At 36.3% G+C, this 16,063-nt stretch overlaps 1 protein-coding gene across 5 annotated transcripts in view; it reads left to right on the top strand.

The window, feature by feature from the left end:
- Positions 1–16,063, top strand: part of LIN9 (lin-9 DREAM MuvB core complex component) — a 94,378-nt gene that overhangs the window by 16,929 nt on the left and 61,386 nt on the right. For all 5 annotated transcript variants that reach the window (XM_070602662.1, XM_070602664.1, XM_070602665.1 and 2 more), the window contains 2 exons: positions 11,467–11,600; positions 13,128–13,253. In XM_070602662.1, the coding sequence (XP_070458763.1) occupies positions 11,467–11,600; positions 13,128–13,253 (260 nt within the window). The remainder of the gene's footprint in view (positions 1–11,466; positions 11,601–13,127; positions 13,254–16,063) is intronic.

Consider the following 16,063-nt stretch of genomic DNA (forward strand, 5'->3'; position numbering starts at 1 on the left):
TTTTATACCCTGCAACTTTGCTGTAGTTGTTGATTACTTCTAAGAGTTTTCCAGTGGATTCTTTGGGGTTTTCTATATATAAGATCATGTCGTCTGCAAACAGCGAGAGTTTCACGTCTTCCCTCCCTATTTGTATTCCTTTTATTCCTTTTTCTTGCCTGATTGCTCTGGCCAGGACCTCCAGTACTATGTTAAATAAGAGTGGTTATCCATTCTGTTGGCATATAGTTTTTTGTAGTATTCTCTTATAATCTGTTGTATTTCTGCAGAGACTGTTGTTATTTCTCCTCGCTGATTTCTGATTTTGTTTATTTGAGCTTTCTCCCTTTTTTTCTTTGTAAGTCTGGCTAGTGGTTTGTCAATTTTATTTATCTTCTCAAAAAACCAGCTCTTTGTCTCATTGATCCTTTCTACTGCCTTTTTCATTTCAATAGTATTTATTTCTGCTCTGATTTTTATTATTTCTCTCCTTCTGCTGACTTTGGGCTTCATTTGTTCTTTTTTCTCTAGTTCAGTTAGGTGTGCTTTAAGGTTGCTTATTTGAGATTTTTCTTGTTTGTTAAGATGTGCCTGTATTACGATGAATTTTCCTCTTAATACAGCTTTTGCTGTATCCCATATGAGTTGGTATGGCATGCTATCATTTTCATTTGTTTCCAGGTATTTTTTTATTTCTTCTTTAATTTCTTCAATGATCCATTGCTTGTTCAGTAGTGTGTTGTTTAGTCTCCACATCTTTGTGCCTTTCTCAGCATTTTTCTTGTAATTAATTTCTAGCCTTATAGCACTATGATCTGAGAAGATGCTTGTTATTATTTCAATTTTTTTAAATTTGTAGAGGCTTGCCTTGTTTCCCAACATATGGTCTATCCTAGAGAATGTTCCATGTGCACTTGAGAAGAATGTGTATTCAGCTCTTTCAGGGTGGAGTGATCTATATATGTCTATTAAGTCCAATTGTTTTAGTTTTTCATTCAGCTCCACTATTTCTTTGTTGATTTTCTGTCTGGATGATCTGTCCATTGATGTGAGTGGGGTGTGGAGGTCCCCTGCTATTATTGTGTTGTTTTTAACATCTTCCTTTAGGTCTGTTAATAGTTGCTTTATGAATCTTGTTGCTCCTGTGTTGGGTGCATTGATATTTATAAGCGTTATTTCTTCTTGATGAAGTGTCCCTTTGATCATTATATATTGTCCCTCTGTGTCTCTCTTTACCTGTCTTATTTTGAAATCCACTTGGTCTGATATGAGAATTGCAACACCTGCCTTTTTTTCCTTGCTATTTGCTTGAAGTATTGTCCTCCACCCCTTCACCCTGAGTCTGTGTTTGTCCTTGGGGCTGAGGTGTGTTTCCTGGAGGCAACAAATTGTTGGATCGTGTTCTTTAATCCATTTTGCCACTCTGTGTCTTTTTATTGGAGAGTTCAATCCGTTCACATTGAGAGTGATTATTGATGCATGTGGACTTAATGCTGTCAATCTATCACTCATTATCTTGTTTTCCTGTCTTTCTTTTCCTGTGTGCTTTAGACTACCCATTTAATACTGCAATTTCTTATGCTGGGTTTCTTAGATTTTTCCTTATCTATGATTTGTGACTCTGTTCTGTACTTTATTTTAGTGTCTACCTTGAAGTTTGTATTTAGAATCTCGTGTATAATATAGTCTAATCTCTGGTGGTCTCTTACCTACTTGATCAATACTGATTTAGACCCTTTGCTCTTCCCCTCCTAAATAATTATTTTCATTTTTTATTCCAACTCGTCTTATTAATTTGTAGTTAGAGTGCTAAGATCATCCTTGTTTTGGTAGTTTCCTTACCTTTACCCTAATGCTATAATTGAATATTTGCTATCCTGTTCTGGTTCTATCCATTGGTCTCCCTAGTCTGTGGATTGTGTCCCCTTTCTCCCTTTTTTCTTTTTTCAAGTATGAGAGCCTTCTTGAGGATTTCTTGTAATGGAGGGCTTTTAGTTACAAATTCTCTTAACTTTTGTTTGTCTGGAAAAGATTTAATTTCTCCCTCATATCTGAAGGAAATTCTTGCTGGATAGAGTATTCTTGGCTGAAGGTTTTTATCCTTTCAAGCTTTGAATATATCACTCCATTCTCTCCTAGCTTGTAGGGTTTCTGTAGAGAAATCCGCTGACAGTCTGATAGGGGCTCCTTTATAGGTTATTCTCTTTTTTTTCCTTACTTCCCTGAGTATTCTCTCCTTATCATTCCTATTTGCCAGCTTTACTACTATGTGCCTTGCAGTAGGTCTTTTTACATTGACAAATCTAGGAGATCTAAAACCCTCCTCTACACACATTTCTCCATTGATCCCTAGATTTGGGACGTTCTCTTCAATAATTTCGTTAAGCACACTTTCTGCTCCATTTTCCTTTTCCATATTCTTGGGAATTCCTATGATCTTTATGTTCTTACTCCTCATTGAATCCATTCTCTCTCGGAGATTTTCCTCATTTTTTTTTAATTCTTAGTTCTCTTTCTTCCTCTGTCTGGCGCCATTCAGCCTGTCTGTCCTCGATTATGCTACTTTGCTCCTCTAGGTTGTCTACACGGGCATTCAGGGTATCTGTATTCTGTTTTATCTGGTCCGTTGTGTTTTTCATCTCAAGTAATTCTGTTTGATTCTTCTTTATGATTTCAGTCTCTTTTGTGAAGTAACTCCAGAACTCGGCTTGTTTCTCTATCTTTCTCTCTACCTCATTGAGTTTTTTTATTATAGCTGCTCTGAATTTATTATCACTTAGTTTACTAATTCCAAGTCCTCAGGACTTAATTCTGTGTTTTTATTGTTTTCCTTCTGGTCTGGGGCTTTTATAAATTGCTGGATGGTAGAGGAGCGGTTTTTTCTCATGGTGGTAGAATTCAGTTGCAGTTACAGCCTGTCGCCACTAGATGGGGGTCGAGAGCGGCGTGTTAGCTCTCTGCCTTGGGGCAAGATGGCTGCACCCACTGGCTTTGTTAGGGGGGAGGGGCTGTTACTCACACGTGCTGGTCTGGATTCAGATCAGTTCTGTTCTCTGGTCTCCCGAGGCCCTTGATTTATGGGGTCCCCGCGGACGGAAGCTTTCCCCCCGTCAGCGGGTCTCCACTGAATCAGCGGCAGGAGTCCTGGATGATCCCTCGGTCGCGTGGCCCCTCCCCCGCTCCTTCCCGACCCGCGCCGCAGCGATCGCAGACTCTAGGGGAGGGAGTGATGTTCTCTCCTAGCGTTCCAGCGCCTCCGAAGGTGTAAAGCTAGGTTTATGATCTCCACCTTCTTGGTATTGTAGGTCTCTAACGAGCTGGCATTATGTTTATTCTCTGAAATTCAGTTCTTCCAATCTTTTGTTGTATTTTGGAGGGGAGAGAATCCCGGGTCAGCTCACCCACCATTTTGCTCCCCCCCCTTCCCCACCATTCCGTATCATTTAAGTTTTGGTATTTTTTTTTGCTTATTTCTATTAAGTTTTTTTTTAAAAAAATTATTCTATTGAGGTCATAATAGTTTATAACATTGTGAAATTTCAGTTGTACATTCTTATTTGTAAGTTACCATATAAATGTCCCCCTTCACCCCTTATGCTTACCCCCAACCCCCTTCCCCTCTGGTAACCACTAATCTGTTCTCTTTGTCCACATGTTAGTTTATCTTCCATATATGAGTGAAATCATCTGGTGTTTGTCTTTCTCTGTCTGGCTTATTTCACTTAACATAATACCCTCAAGGTCCATCCATGTTGTGAATGGGACAATTGTGTCTTTTTTTATGACTGAGTAGTATTCCATTGTATATATATATGCACTATATCTTTATCCATTTATCGGTCAATGGGCACTTGGGTTGCTTCCGCTTCTTGCCTATTCTGAATAATGCTGCAATGAACATAGGGTGCGTAAGTCTCTTTGAATTCTTGATTTCAAGTTCTTTGGATAGATACCCAGTAGTAGGATAGTTGGGTCGTATGGTATTTCTATTTTTAATTTTTTGAGAAATTGCTGTACTGTTTTCCATAATGGCTGCACCAGTTTGCGTTCCCACCAGCAGTGTATGAGGGTTCCCTTTTCTCCACATCCTCTCCAACATTTGTTATTTTTTTTCTTGGTGATTATAGCCATTCTAACAGGTGTAAGGTGATATCTTAGTGTAGTTTTGATTTCCATTTCCCTGATGATTAGTGATGTTGAACATCTTTTCATGTGCCTGTTGGCCATCTCTATATCTTCTTTGGAAAAATGTGTGTTCATATTCTCTGCCCATTTTTGATAGGGTATTTTGTTTTTTTGTTGTTGCGTTGTGTGAGTTCTTTATATATTTTGGAGATTAACCCCTTGTCAGATATATGATTTGCAAATATTTTCTCTCGGTTGGTTGTCTTTTCGTTTTGTTCATAGTATCCGTTGCAGAAGCTCTTTAGTCTGATGAACTCCTACTTGTTTATCTTTCTGTTTCATTTGCCCAAGTAGACATGGTATTTGAAAAGATCCTTCTAAGACTGATGTTAAAGAGTGTACTGCCTATATTTTCTTCTAGGAGTTTTATGGTTTCAGATCTTACCTTCAAGTCTTTGATCTATTTTGAGTTAATTTGTGTATGTGGCAAAAGATAGTGGTCTACTTTTCTTCTTTTCCATGTGGCTGTCCAGATTTCCCAACACCATTTATTGAAGAGACTTTCCTTTCTCCATGATATGTTCTTACCTCCTTTGTCGAAGATTAGCTGTCCGTTGATGTGTGGTTTTCTTTCTGGTCTTTCAATTCTGTTCCATTGATCTGTGTGCCTGTTTGTGTGCCAGTATCATGCTGTTTTGATTACTATAGTTTTGTAACATATTTTGAAGTCAGGGATTGTGATGCCTCCAGCTTTGTTCTTTTTTCTTGGATTGCTTTAGCTGTTCAGGGTCATTTGTTGCCCCATAGGAATTTTAGAATTCTTTGTTCTATTTCCGTGAAGAATGTCATTGGGATTCTGATTGGAATTGCATTGAATCTGTAGATTGCTTTAGGTAGTATGGACATTTTAGCTATGTTTATTCTTCCAATCCATGTACATAGAATATCTTTCCATTTCTTTATGTCATCATCAATTCCTTTCAGTAATGTCTTAGAGTTTTCATTGTGTAGGTCTTTCACCTCCTTGGTTAAATTTATTACTAGATATTTTATGCTTTTTGTAAATGGGATTGTATTCTTGAGTTCTCTCTCTGTTAGTTCATTATTAGAGTATAGAAATGCAACTGATTTTTGTAAGTTGATTTTGTACCCTGCAACTTTTTTTTTTTTCTTGCCTAATTGCTCTGCCCAAAACCTCCAGTACTGTGTTGAATAAGAGTGGTGAGAGTGGGCACCCTTGTCTTGTTCCTGTTCTCAGAGCGATGGCTTTCAGTTTTTCCCTGTTGAATATGATATTGGCTGTGGGTTTGTCATATGTGGCCTTTATTATGTTGAGGTACTTTCCTTCTATACCCATTTTATTGAGAGTTTTTATCATAAATGGGTGTTGGATCTTGTCAAATGCTTTCTCTGTGTCTATTGAGATGATCACGTGGTTTTTATTCCTCGTGTTGTTAATGTTGTGTATCACATTGACTGATTTGTGGATGTTGAACCATTCCTGTGTCCCAGGTATAAATCCCACTTGATCATGGTGTATAATGTTTTAAATGTATTTCTGTATTCAGTTTGCCCATCTTTTGTTGAGGATTTTTACATCTGTTCATCAGTTATCTTGGCCTGTAATTTTCCTTCTTTGTGTTGTCCTTGTCTGGCTTTGAGATCAGGGTGATGTTGGCATCGTAAGATATGTTAGAAAGTGTTCTGTCATCTTCAACTTTTTGGAATAGTTTGAGAATGATAAGTATTAAATCTTATATATATATCTATTAAGTCCATCTGGTCTGGTTTTTCCTTTAATTTGACTATTTCCTTGTTTGACTTTCTGTCTGGATGATCTATCCATTGGTGTAAATGGGCTGTTAAGGTCCCCTACTGTTATCATGTTGTTGTTAACATCTCCTTTTAGGTCTGTTAATAGTTGCTTTATGTACTTTGGTGCTCCTGTGTTGGGTGCATAGATATTTATGCTTTGTGTCTTCTTGGTGGAGTGTCTCTTTTATCATTATATACTGCCCCTCTTTGTCTCTCATTGCCTGTCTTATCTTGAAGTCTACTTTGTCTGCTATAAGTATGGCAACACCTGCTGTCTTTTGTTTGCCATTAGCTTGGACTGTTGTCTTCCACCTCTTCACTCTGAGCCTGTGTTTGTCTTTAGAGGTGAGATGTGTTTCCTGGAGGCAGCATGTTGTTGGGTCTTGTTCTTTAATCCATCCAGCCAGTCTGTGTCTTTTGATTGGAGAATTCAATGCATTTACATTGAGAGTGATTATTGATATATATGAGGGCTTACTGCTGCATTTTATCACTTGTTTTCTGGTTGCTCTGCATTTCCCTTGTTTCTCATCCAATGTATTTCAGACTACCGGTTTAGTTTGGTAGTTCTCTATCATAGTTTTCTCAGTTTTCTGTTTATTTATCATTTGTGTCTCTGTTCTGATGTTTGTTCAGTGGTTGCCATGAGGTTTGTATAAAAAAATCTCATAGATGAGGTAGTCCATTTTCTGATAGCCTCTTATTTCCTTAAGCTAAGCTGATTCCATCCCTTTCCTCTTTCCAAGTTGTTGTCACAACTTATTTCATCTTGTATAGTGAGTTTATGGTTAAAATGATGAGATTGTATTAATTTTTGATGTTGTCCTTTCCTTTATTATTATAATTGTTTGCTAACCTGTTCTGATAGAGAGCTGCAATTTTCTGATTTTTTCTGCATATTTGTCTCCTTGCTCAAGGCTTTGTAAGCCATTTCCTTTCTTCTCGGGTATGAGGGCCTTCTTGAGCATTTCTTATTGGAGATCTTGTGGTGATGAACTCCTTTGGCTTTTGTTTATCTGGGGCACTTTTCATTTCTCCATCATATCTGAAAGATATTTTCACTGGTTAGGATATCCTTGGCTGAAAGGTTTTGTCTTTCAGATTTTGAATATTATCATTTCACTCTATCCTACCCTGTAAAGTTTCTGCTGAGAAATCTGATGAAAGCCCAATAGGGGTTCCTTTGTAGGTTATTTTTTACTGCCTTGCTGCTCTTGAGTTTTTTCTTTGTCATTGACTTTTGCCAGCTTTGTTTCTGTATGCCTTGGAGAAGGTCTTTTTACATTGATATAATTAGGAGTTCTATTAGCTTCTTTTACTTGTATTTGCAGCTCCTTCCCCAGGTTTGGGAAGTTCTCAGCTGTTATTTCTTTGAACAAGCTTTCTGCTCCATTTTCCTTCTCTTCTCTTTGGAATCTTTATGTTGCATTTCGTAATTGAGTCGGATAGTTCTTAGGGAATTTTTCATTTCTTTTTAGTCTTAGTTCTCTCTGCTCCTCCATCTGAAGCAATTCTATATTTCTGTCCTCCAGACTGCTGATTCTGTCTTCTATAATATCAGTTCTGTTATTCAGGGAGTCCAGATTTTTCTTTATCTCATCCATTGTGTTTTTTATCTCCAGCATTTCCCACTGGTTTTTCATTATGATTTCAATCTCTTTCATGAATGATTCCTTCTGTTCATTAATTTTGTTCCTGATTTCATTGAACTGTCTATCTGTATTTTCTTGTAACCTGTTGAGTTTTTATATGATATCTATTTTGAATTCTCTATCATTTAGATTATAAATTTCTGTGCTTTCAGGATTGATTTCTGGGTGCTTGTCATTTCCCTTCTGGTCTGGAGTATTAAGATATTTCTTCATACTGTTTGATGGCATGGATTTTTGCCTTCACAGTGATAGTATCTGGTCACAGCTTCCACCTGCTGCTGCTGGGTGGGGGTCAAGAGCAATGTATTCTGAGCCCACCATGACTCCTGGCATCAGTGCCTTAGACTCCATGCTGACAGGTCCCATCTGCAATTTCCAATTTCTGGTTTGGTTGCTGACAGCTGCTGCTTTTCTAACCTATGCACAGCACTTGGGCCAACTGTCTGAGCTAGAGGGCTGGGCAGGCAGAGGGGCGCTTTCTCTTGCCTGTGCAATCCTGGAGGCTTCTTGCTCTGCCCTCACTGTCTACCCTCCTGGGCTGCTGGCTTGATGAAGACACCCCTGCAATAGCTTAGCCACCTCTGTGTGGGGCTTTTCCTCGGGCTGTGAGGGGACTTGGAGAGCGAAGGTGTTCCTGCAGAGAACTGCCCCTCCGCCCTCTTTTCTCAGAGATGCTCATGGTCCTGTGCCCTTGGTTGCTGCCATTTGGGAGGGTGAGAAAATCCTCTTACCTCCTTCCACTTCCTCCAGGGGTCTAGCACCTCCACCTTCAGACATATGGCTGTGTGGGTCTCTTAGACGTCTTTTGTGTTGTGTGACTGTCCTCTGTTGTTTTATGAATGTCCTTCTCATTGTCTCTTAAAGGGGAGAGTCTAAGGGAAGAGCTCACACTGCCGTGATGCTGACGTCACTTACTCAAGAGTTTTGTTTTGTTTTTAAAGATTGGCCCTGAGCTAACATATGTTGCCAGTCTTTTTAAGTTTTTTTCCTTCCTTCTTCTCCCCAAAGCCCCCCAGTACATAGTTATAGATTCTAATTGTAGGTCCTTCTACTAGTTCTGCTATGTGGAACGCCACTCAGCATGATTTGATGAGTGGTGCCAGGTCCGTGCCTAGGATCTGAACCACCGAAGCCCTGGGCCACCAAAGTGGAGTGCGTGAACCCAACCACGCAGCCATGGGGCCGGCCCCTGTTTTGTTTTTAATATTCAATTTTATCAAATGTCTTTAGCATCAGTGGAAGTGATCATATGGTTCTTCTTTGGATTTATTAATAATGGCAGATTATATTAGTAGTTTTCTAATAGTGGACCATCTTTGCATTCCTAAGATGAATTCTGCTTGGTTGTGTTCTCTTCCTTTGATGTTCTTTTTCTTTTTGTTGAGATATAATTGACGTATTAGTTTCAGTTGTACAACATAATGATTCAGTATTTGTATATATTGTGAAATGATCACCACAATAAGTCTAGTCTAGTTAGTGTTCATCGCCATAGTTGGAAAATTTTGTGTGTGTGTGTGATGAGAACTTTTAAAACTTACTCTCTTAGCAACTTTCAAAAATACAATACCGTATTATTAACTGTAGTCATCGTGCTGTACATTACATCCCCTGGACTAATTTATTTTGTAACTGGAAGTTTGTACATTTTAAACTCATTTCATCCACCTCTTATCCCTCACCTCTGGTGATCATCAGTCTGTTCTCTGTATCTATGAGTTCAGGGTTTTTTTTTAGAATACAGATATAAATGAGATCATACCATGTTTGTCTTTCTGTGTCTGACTTATTTCACTTAGCACAATTCCCTCAAGGTCCATCCATGTTGTCACAAATGGCAAGATTTCCTTCTTTTTTATGGCTGAATAATATTCCATTGTATATACATACCACATTTTCTTTATCCATTCATCCATCAGTGGACACTTAGGTGGCTTCCATGTCTTGGCTATTGTAAATAATGGTGCAGTGAACATGAGGTTGCATATGTCTTTTTGAGTTAGTGTTTGTTTTTTTTTTTATTAATGTTATGATAGATTACAACCTTGTGAGATTTCAGTTGTACATTATTGTTAGTCATGCTGTGGGTACACCACTTCCCCCTTTGTGCCCTCCCCCCACCCCTCTTGAGTTAGTGTTTTTTAATTTGGATACCCAGAAGTGGAATTGGTAGATCATATGGTATTTCTCTTTTTAATTTTTTGAGGAACCTTCATACTGTTTTCCGTAGTGGCTGCACCAATTTACACTCCCACCAGCAGTGCACAAGGGTTCCCTTTTCGCCACATCCTTGTCACCACTTGTTATTTCTTGTCCTTTGGATAATAGCCATTCTAGTGGGCGTGAGTGATGTCTCTTTGTTGTTTTGATTTGCCTTTTCCTGATGATTAATGATGTTGAGCATCTTTTTGTGTACTTCTTGGCCGTTTGTATGTCTTCTTTTGGAAAACGTTTATTCAGTTCCTCTGCCCAGTTTTTAATTGGATTGTTGGGTTTCTTTTTTCTTTTGCTATTGAGTTGATTGAATTCCTCACATAGTTTAGATATTAACCCCTTATCAGATGTATGATTTGCAAATGTTTTCTCCCATTCTATAGATTGCCTTTTCATTTTGTTGATGGTTTCCTTTGCTGTGCAAAAGCTTTTTAGTTTGGTGTTGTCCCACTTTTTAATTTTTGCTTTTGATGCCTTTGCGTTTCAAAAGTATCAAATCCAAAAAATCATCGCCAAGACCAATATCAAGCTTACTGATAGCCTATATTTTTCTTCTAGGAGTTTTATGGTGTCAGGTTTTATGTTCAAGTTTTTAATCCATTTTGAGTTAGTTTTTGTGTGTGGTGTAAGGTAGTGGTCCAGTTTCATTCTTCTCCTTGTGACTGTCCACTTTTCCTAACACCATTTATCGATGAGACTATCCTTTCCCTGTTGTTGACTCCTCTGTCGTAAATTAATTGACTGTATGTGTGTGGGTTTATTTCTAGGCCGTCTATTCTGTTCCATTGATCTGTGTGTATGTTTTTATGCCAACACAATACTATTTTGATTATTATAGCTTTGAAATATAGTTTGAAATCAGGGAACGTGGTGTCTCTAGCTTTATTCTTCTTTCTTAAAATTGCTTTGCCTATTTAGGATCTTTTTTGGTTTCATACAAATTTTAGGGTTGTTTGTTCTATTTCTGTGAAAAATGCCATTGGAGTTTTAATAGAGATTGCATTGAATCTGTAGATTGCTTTGCATACTATGGATATTTTAACAGTATTAATTCTTCCAATCCATGAGTATGGAATATTTTTTGAAGCATTTTGAACTTCATACAAATGAGTGATATTTTTGGGGTTTTTTTTTTTATCATGTATACTATAGCAGATTTTGTTATCTATGTTATGCTGTCTTTATAAAACCAGCTGGGAAGCTTTTTTTCTTTTTTAGTAATTGAAACATTTTAATAACATTGGCGCCCTCTGGTTTGATATAGAATTCACTGGTAAAACCTTCTGAGCCTAGTGCTTGCTTGCATGTTCTTTCTCTCACACTCTCTCTCATTAGTCACAGAGTTCTTGCTGGTCTTTTCTGGCTCAAGAACTCTAGGAATATTTTTCACAAGTATCTTCTTCCTGTGTACCTAAAGTGAAATTGTACTGCAGTGCAAACATGGTGGGGGCAAATAGTTCACCTTCCTTTGCAGAGTTTTTTATGAAACTGGAGGTGTTAACTTTGTAAGGAATAATCAGAATGTTTATTTGTTAATGACAAGAAAAAATTCCATGTTGAATATTGTTGAATCTTTTTGAGTACTTGACTAAAATCTTTTTACAAATGTATTCACTGTCATAGATGTTCATTTTTATTTATTGAAACTGAAATTAATCTCTATTTTTTTTTTACTGTATAGAAATTTACAGCAACAATGTCAACACCAGATAAGAAAGCCTCACAGAAGATTGGTTTTCGATTACGTAACCTACTCAAGCTTCCCAAAGCACATAAATGGTGCATATATGAGTGGTTCTACTCAAATATAGATAAGTATGTATCATGGCTTACATCATGAATATCACTTGAACCAGAAATTGAAGGTTTTCAAATGTTATAAGCCTCAACCTTTTCTAGACATCTATTTTGATTCTATTTTTTTTTCCTGAATTTCTTTTTCTCTTCCTCATTCAAGTTTGATCTGTTTCATTTTCTCATAGTTTTCTTCCCCTTACCCCCTTTTGGGGAAGAAGTTGTTATACATTTTTGTGAAAAATAAAATGAAAGTATAATCTCTATATTATAATTTCCAAAGACTGTGGAGTGGAGATGCCCTGAAACAAAGCACCATTATTTGCAATGATTGAGACTTGTTTTATAAATTTTGGGATTTTAAATGATAGTATAATAGTAGAGAATCAATTGCTAATGGTGAATGTGATTCATTAAGACTTAGAAGGATAGTCTTTCTATTTGGGGCATAGAAATGCTCTTTAGTTATATGTAAATGGTTAAGTAGAACATAGGAAGAGATTGGGTGAAATCCAATTATTCAGCAATGGAATTTACTTAGGAAAAATTCTGATTTCTAATCCCTCCTAATCTAATCTAATCCATGGCAGTCATTGGTGCTTGCTTTTGTAGCTACTTATCTTTACTTCCCTTCTCTGCTTTCCAAACCAATTGGCTACTCTAAAGTTTGTGAATCTCATGAATATTCGTGTTTAAGCTCAAGACATTCACGTGTCATTGCTAAGACTGGTTCCTGATTTCCCAAACTGATGAATAAAGTTGTCTTATTTTTATCCACAGATTTTTTTCCATAGGCTTAAGAGAGCTCTCAGGGTATCATAGTGTGATCTGAGTTCTTCTGGAATTCCCAAGAACTAATCTAACCCTCTAGAGTCATCCAGTTTTCTAAAACTGATTTAATCTCAAGGAAGACTCCTTGGTGATGGCATTACCTTTGGGACAGAGATACTTTGTAGCTAACGTTGTTTATCCTCACCAGATATGATGACAGTGCTAGAATAGCCTCCCAAAGGGTATACTTGTATAGGAGATTTAACAGAATCCAGTGTCTCCTGGAATCTGAAGCAGTGTTTTCTAAGTAATTTTTTTATGTTATTTGTTTCACAAATGCCAAGGGTTTAGTTTAGTCTTAGTCCTTTGAATTTGTGCCTGTTTTGTCTAAAGACTGGCATCTGAGCTAAAAACTGTTGCCAATCTTCTTTTTTTTTTTTCTGGCTTTTTCTCCCCAAGTCCCCTCAGTACATAATTGTATATTTTAGTTGTGGGTCCTTCTAGTTGTGGTATGTAGGATGCCACCTCAGCATGGCCTGGCAAGCAGCGTCATGTCCGCACCCAGGATCTGAACCAGTGAAACCCTAGGCCACCAAAGTGGAGCACGCGAACTTAGCCACTCAGCCACGGGGCTGGCCCCTGTGCCTATTTTGTATATGTTTTGAGTAGGAGTGAAAGTTTGGCATTTTGTGATTGGTATGATGTTGAAAATTGGATGCATATTTTGAATTTTATGTCTCTTTAGTAACACATTAAAATACCATTTCTGTTTTACAGACCACTTTTTGAAGGTGATAATGACTTCTGTGTATGTCTAAAGGAATCTTTTCCTAATTTGAAAACAAGAAAGTTAACAAGAGTAGAATGGGGAAAAATCAGGCGCCTTATGGGAAAACCACGGAGGTAAAAATCATGTATTTCTTTAAAATAAAATCAATAAATTAGTTGGTAGTACCATTACTACATGGATTTTTTTCATCTTTAAAAGGACTAGCACCAAAACAACTTTTCAGAATAATTAATTATATGTTAAACCAACTTTAATGTAGGTACTTTTTATGCTTATGCATCTTATAATTAAATATATGATTTCATTTTTTTTTGGCTCACAGGCTTTAAACATAATTTTTTGTATTATCTATGCCCCACTTTGTCCGATTTATATTCAAGAATGCACTAAAAAGTATTTAATGAATTTAATAAAGTTAATGAGGTTTTATAAGTATTTAACAAAGTTTAATAAGTATTTAATAAGGTTATACATACGTTATTATTATTTTTTGTAAAACTCTTCTTATCACCTCAAGAGCCTTCCCACAAGTGCATATTTTACTTTATATAAAAACAGAAATCAAGTGACTATCCAGTATGTTATTTTCTGAGAATTACTTTTCAGGTGGAATGACTTTGCATATTCCAGTGTTATCATGCTTTCTAACACTTGTATTACTTTTGAGTGAAATTTTGAAGTATATTAGATCATTAGTTCTCATATTGTCTGTTTGCCTAGTTAAGCCTGTGCAAGACTTTTTCATTTTAAATGGTCGGAAAATTCAGGGAAGGCCTAGAAATATAAAGTGATTTGGACAAATAGAAATGGAATTTAGTTTTAACAATTTCTGTAGACAGTGATGAAATGCAAGGAGAACTTTTAATAGAGCTGGTAATATTTTATTTCATCCCTTGTATTGAAAGATGACCTTGCTGATGATGTTTTTAATATTCCCCTCATTTATAGGAACAGAATTGAAATGTGATATTTAGTGTGTTTCATACTGGTAATTCATGGTCTTTGATAGTGAGGCTATTTTGGGGCTTTTTGCCGTGACTTTACATGTTTGCTTAAATTGAGCTACACTATTTCTAATTATTGTCCATCAGAATGTGATGTTAGTCACTGTTTCTTGTTTTGTTATAATTCTGCAATTTAAGAGTGTCATTGTAGTATTTCTCTTGTTAATTTATCCTCTGTTATCTTAGCATATAACATTGCTTAATCTTATAGTCCTTTACTTCATCAAAGTTAATTAATGGTTGAAATGAAATCTTTATTTTTGACAAAAGTTTGTAGTTTTTCCTTTTTCTCGGGAAGTCAAGTACAGTACAAATTATTGGTACAATACACTTTTTGAAATATCCTAAAAAACAAAAAGATAAAAAACCAGGAAGGAACTTAACAGGAAATACGCAAGATACAGATGAGAAAATGGGACGACATACATGATCTTGCATAAGAATAGTCAGCATCCTAAGTTAATCTGTAAATTGAAATCAGTCACAATAAAAAGATCAGTAGACTTTTTTTTTTTTTTTTACTAAATGAACTAATTCTGAAATTCACGTTTAAGAGAGGAGAAATCAAGCAAGAAGATCCAGGAAATTTCTGAAGAAGCAAAGTAATGAAAGGAAACTACATTTATGAGATATTAAAGTAGATTATAAAGTGACCATAATTAAAACAGTACCATAGTAGTACATAAATAGAAAGATGAATTAAAAAGATGAGAAAGGCCAGATAGGATCGCAGACATCTATAAGAATTTAATACATGATAACAGTGGTTGCATCTCAGGTACATGTGGGAGAATGAGGTTAGATTATTTATTTAATGGATATTGAGACCACTCTGTAGAAATGTAGAGAAAAAACAAGTTGGTTTCATACCTCACACCTTACACTAGGAAAAATTTGAAAAGGATCAAAGATTTAAATGTTTTTAAAATGAAACCATAAAACTTCTAAAGGAACCTATAGGAGAGTTTTGCTTAATCTTGAATTGGAGAAATTCTTTCTAAAGGCCCTAAAGCTAGGAGCCATAATAGAAAATATCAATAAATTTGACTTCATACAAATAAGATTTTGCATTACCCCTCCCACGCAAAAAAAAAACACCTTAAAGTTGAAAGACAATGACAGAAATATTTATAACTCTTATCGCAAAGGGCTAATTCCCTAATATGTAAAGAATTCCTATGAATCAAGAAAAGTCAAATAACCCATAATAAAAATGATTAAAAATGGAATAGTACATAGGAAAGGAAAATAAATGGCTGTGTAAACGTATTAAAAGAGTTCAGTCTTCCTCATAATGAGAAATGCAAAATCAAACTACGCAGAGATAATACTGTTTTAACTAGCAGGTTGACAAGGTTTATAAAGTTTTAATATGTTGGGTTGGCAGTGGTGTGGTGAAATAGTCACTCTTGCTGGTGAGATATTAAGTTAATATAACCTCTATGGAGGAAGATTTGGTAATATCTATCAAATTTAGAAATTTCCATTTCCTTTGACCTAGTACTTCTGTGGATTTATATCACAGAAATACTTGTGCTTGGGTGAAATGACATGTATAAAGTTAATTATTGCAGTGTTATTTGTAGTAGCAAAAGATTGGCAAAAACCTAAATGTCCGTAAATAGGAGAATGATTAGTTAAAGTGTGGTACCTGAATACAGTGGAAAACTCTGAAGCCATTTAACATAAAGCAAAATCAGAGGAAGTTGCTTATGTACTGATACAGAAGTGATTGCTAAGATCTATTAAGAAAAGAAAGCAAAAGCCTATCGTTCTCCTTCTTTGTGTTGTCCTTGTCAGGTTTGGGGATCAGAGTGATGTTGGCTTCATAGAATGTGTTAGGGAGTACTCCATCTTTCTCAATTTTCTGGAACAGTTTGAGAAGAATAAGTATTAAGTCTTCTTTGAATGTTTGGTAG

The sequence above is a fragment of the Equus przewalskii genome, chromosome 31, assembly GCF_037783145.1.
Source record: "Equus przewalskii isolate Varuska chromosome 31, EquPr2, whole genome shotgun sequence".
NCBI classification, from domain to species: domain Eukaryota; kingdom Metazoa; phylum Chordata; class Mammalia; order Perissodactyla; family Equidae; genus Equus; species Equus przewalskii.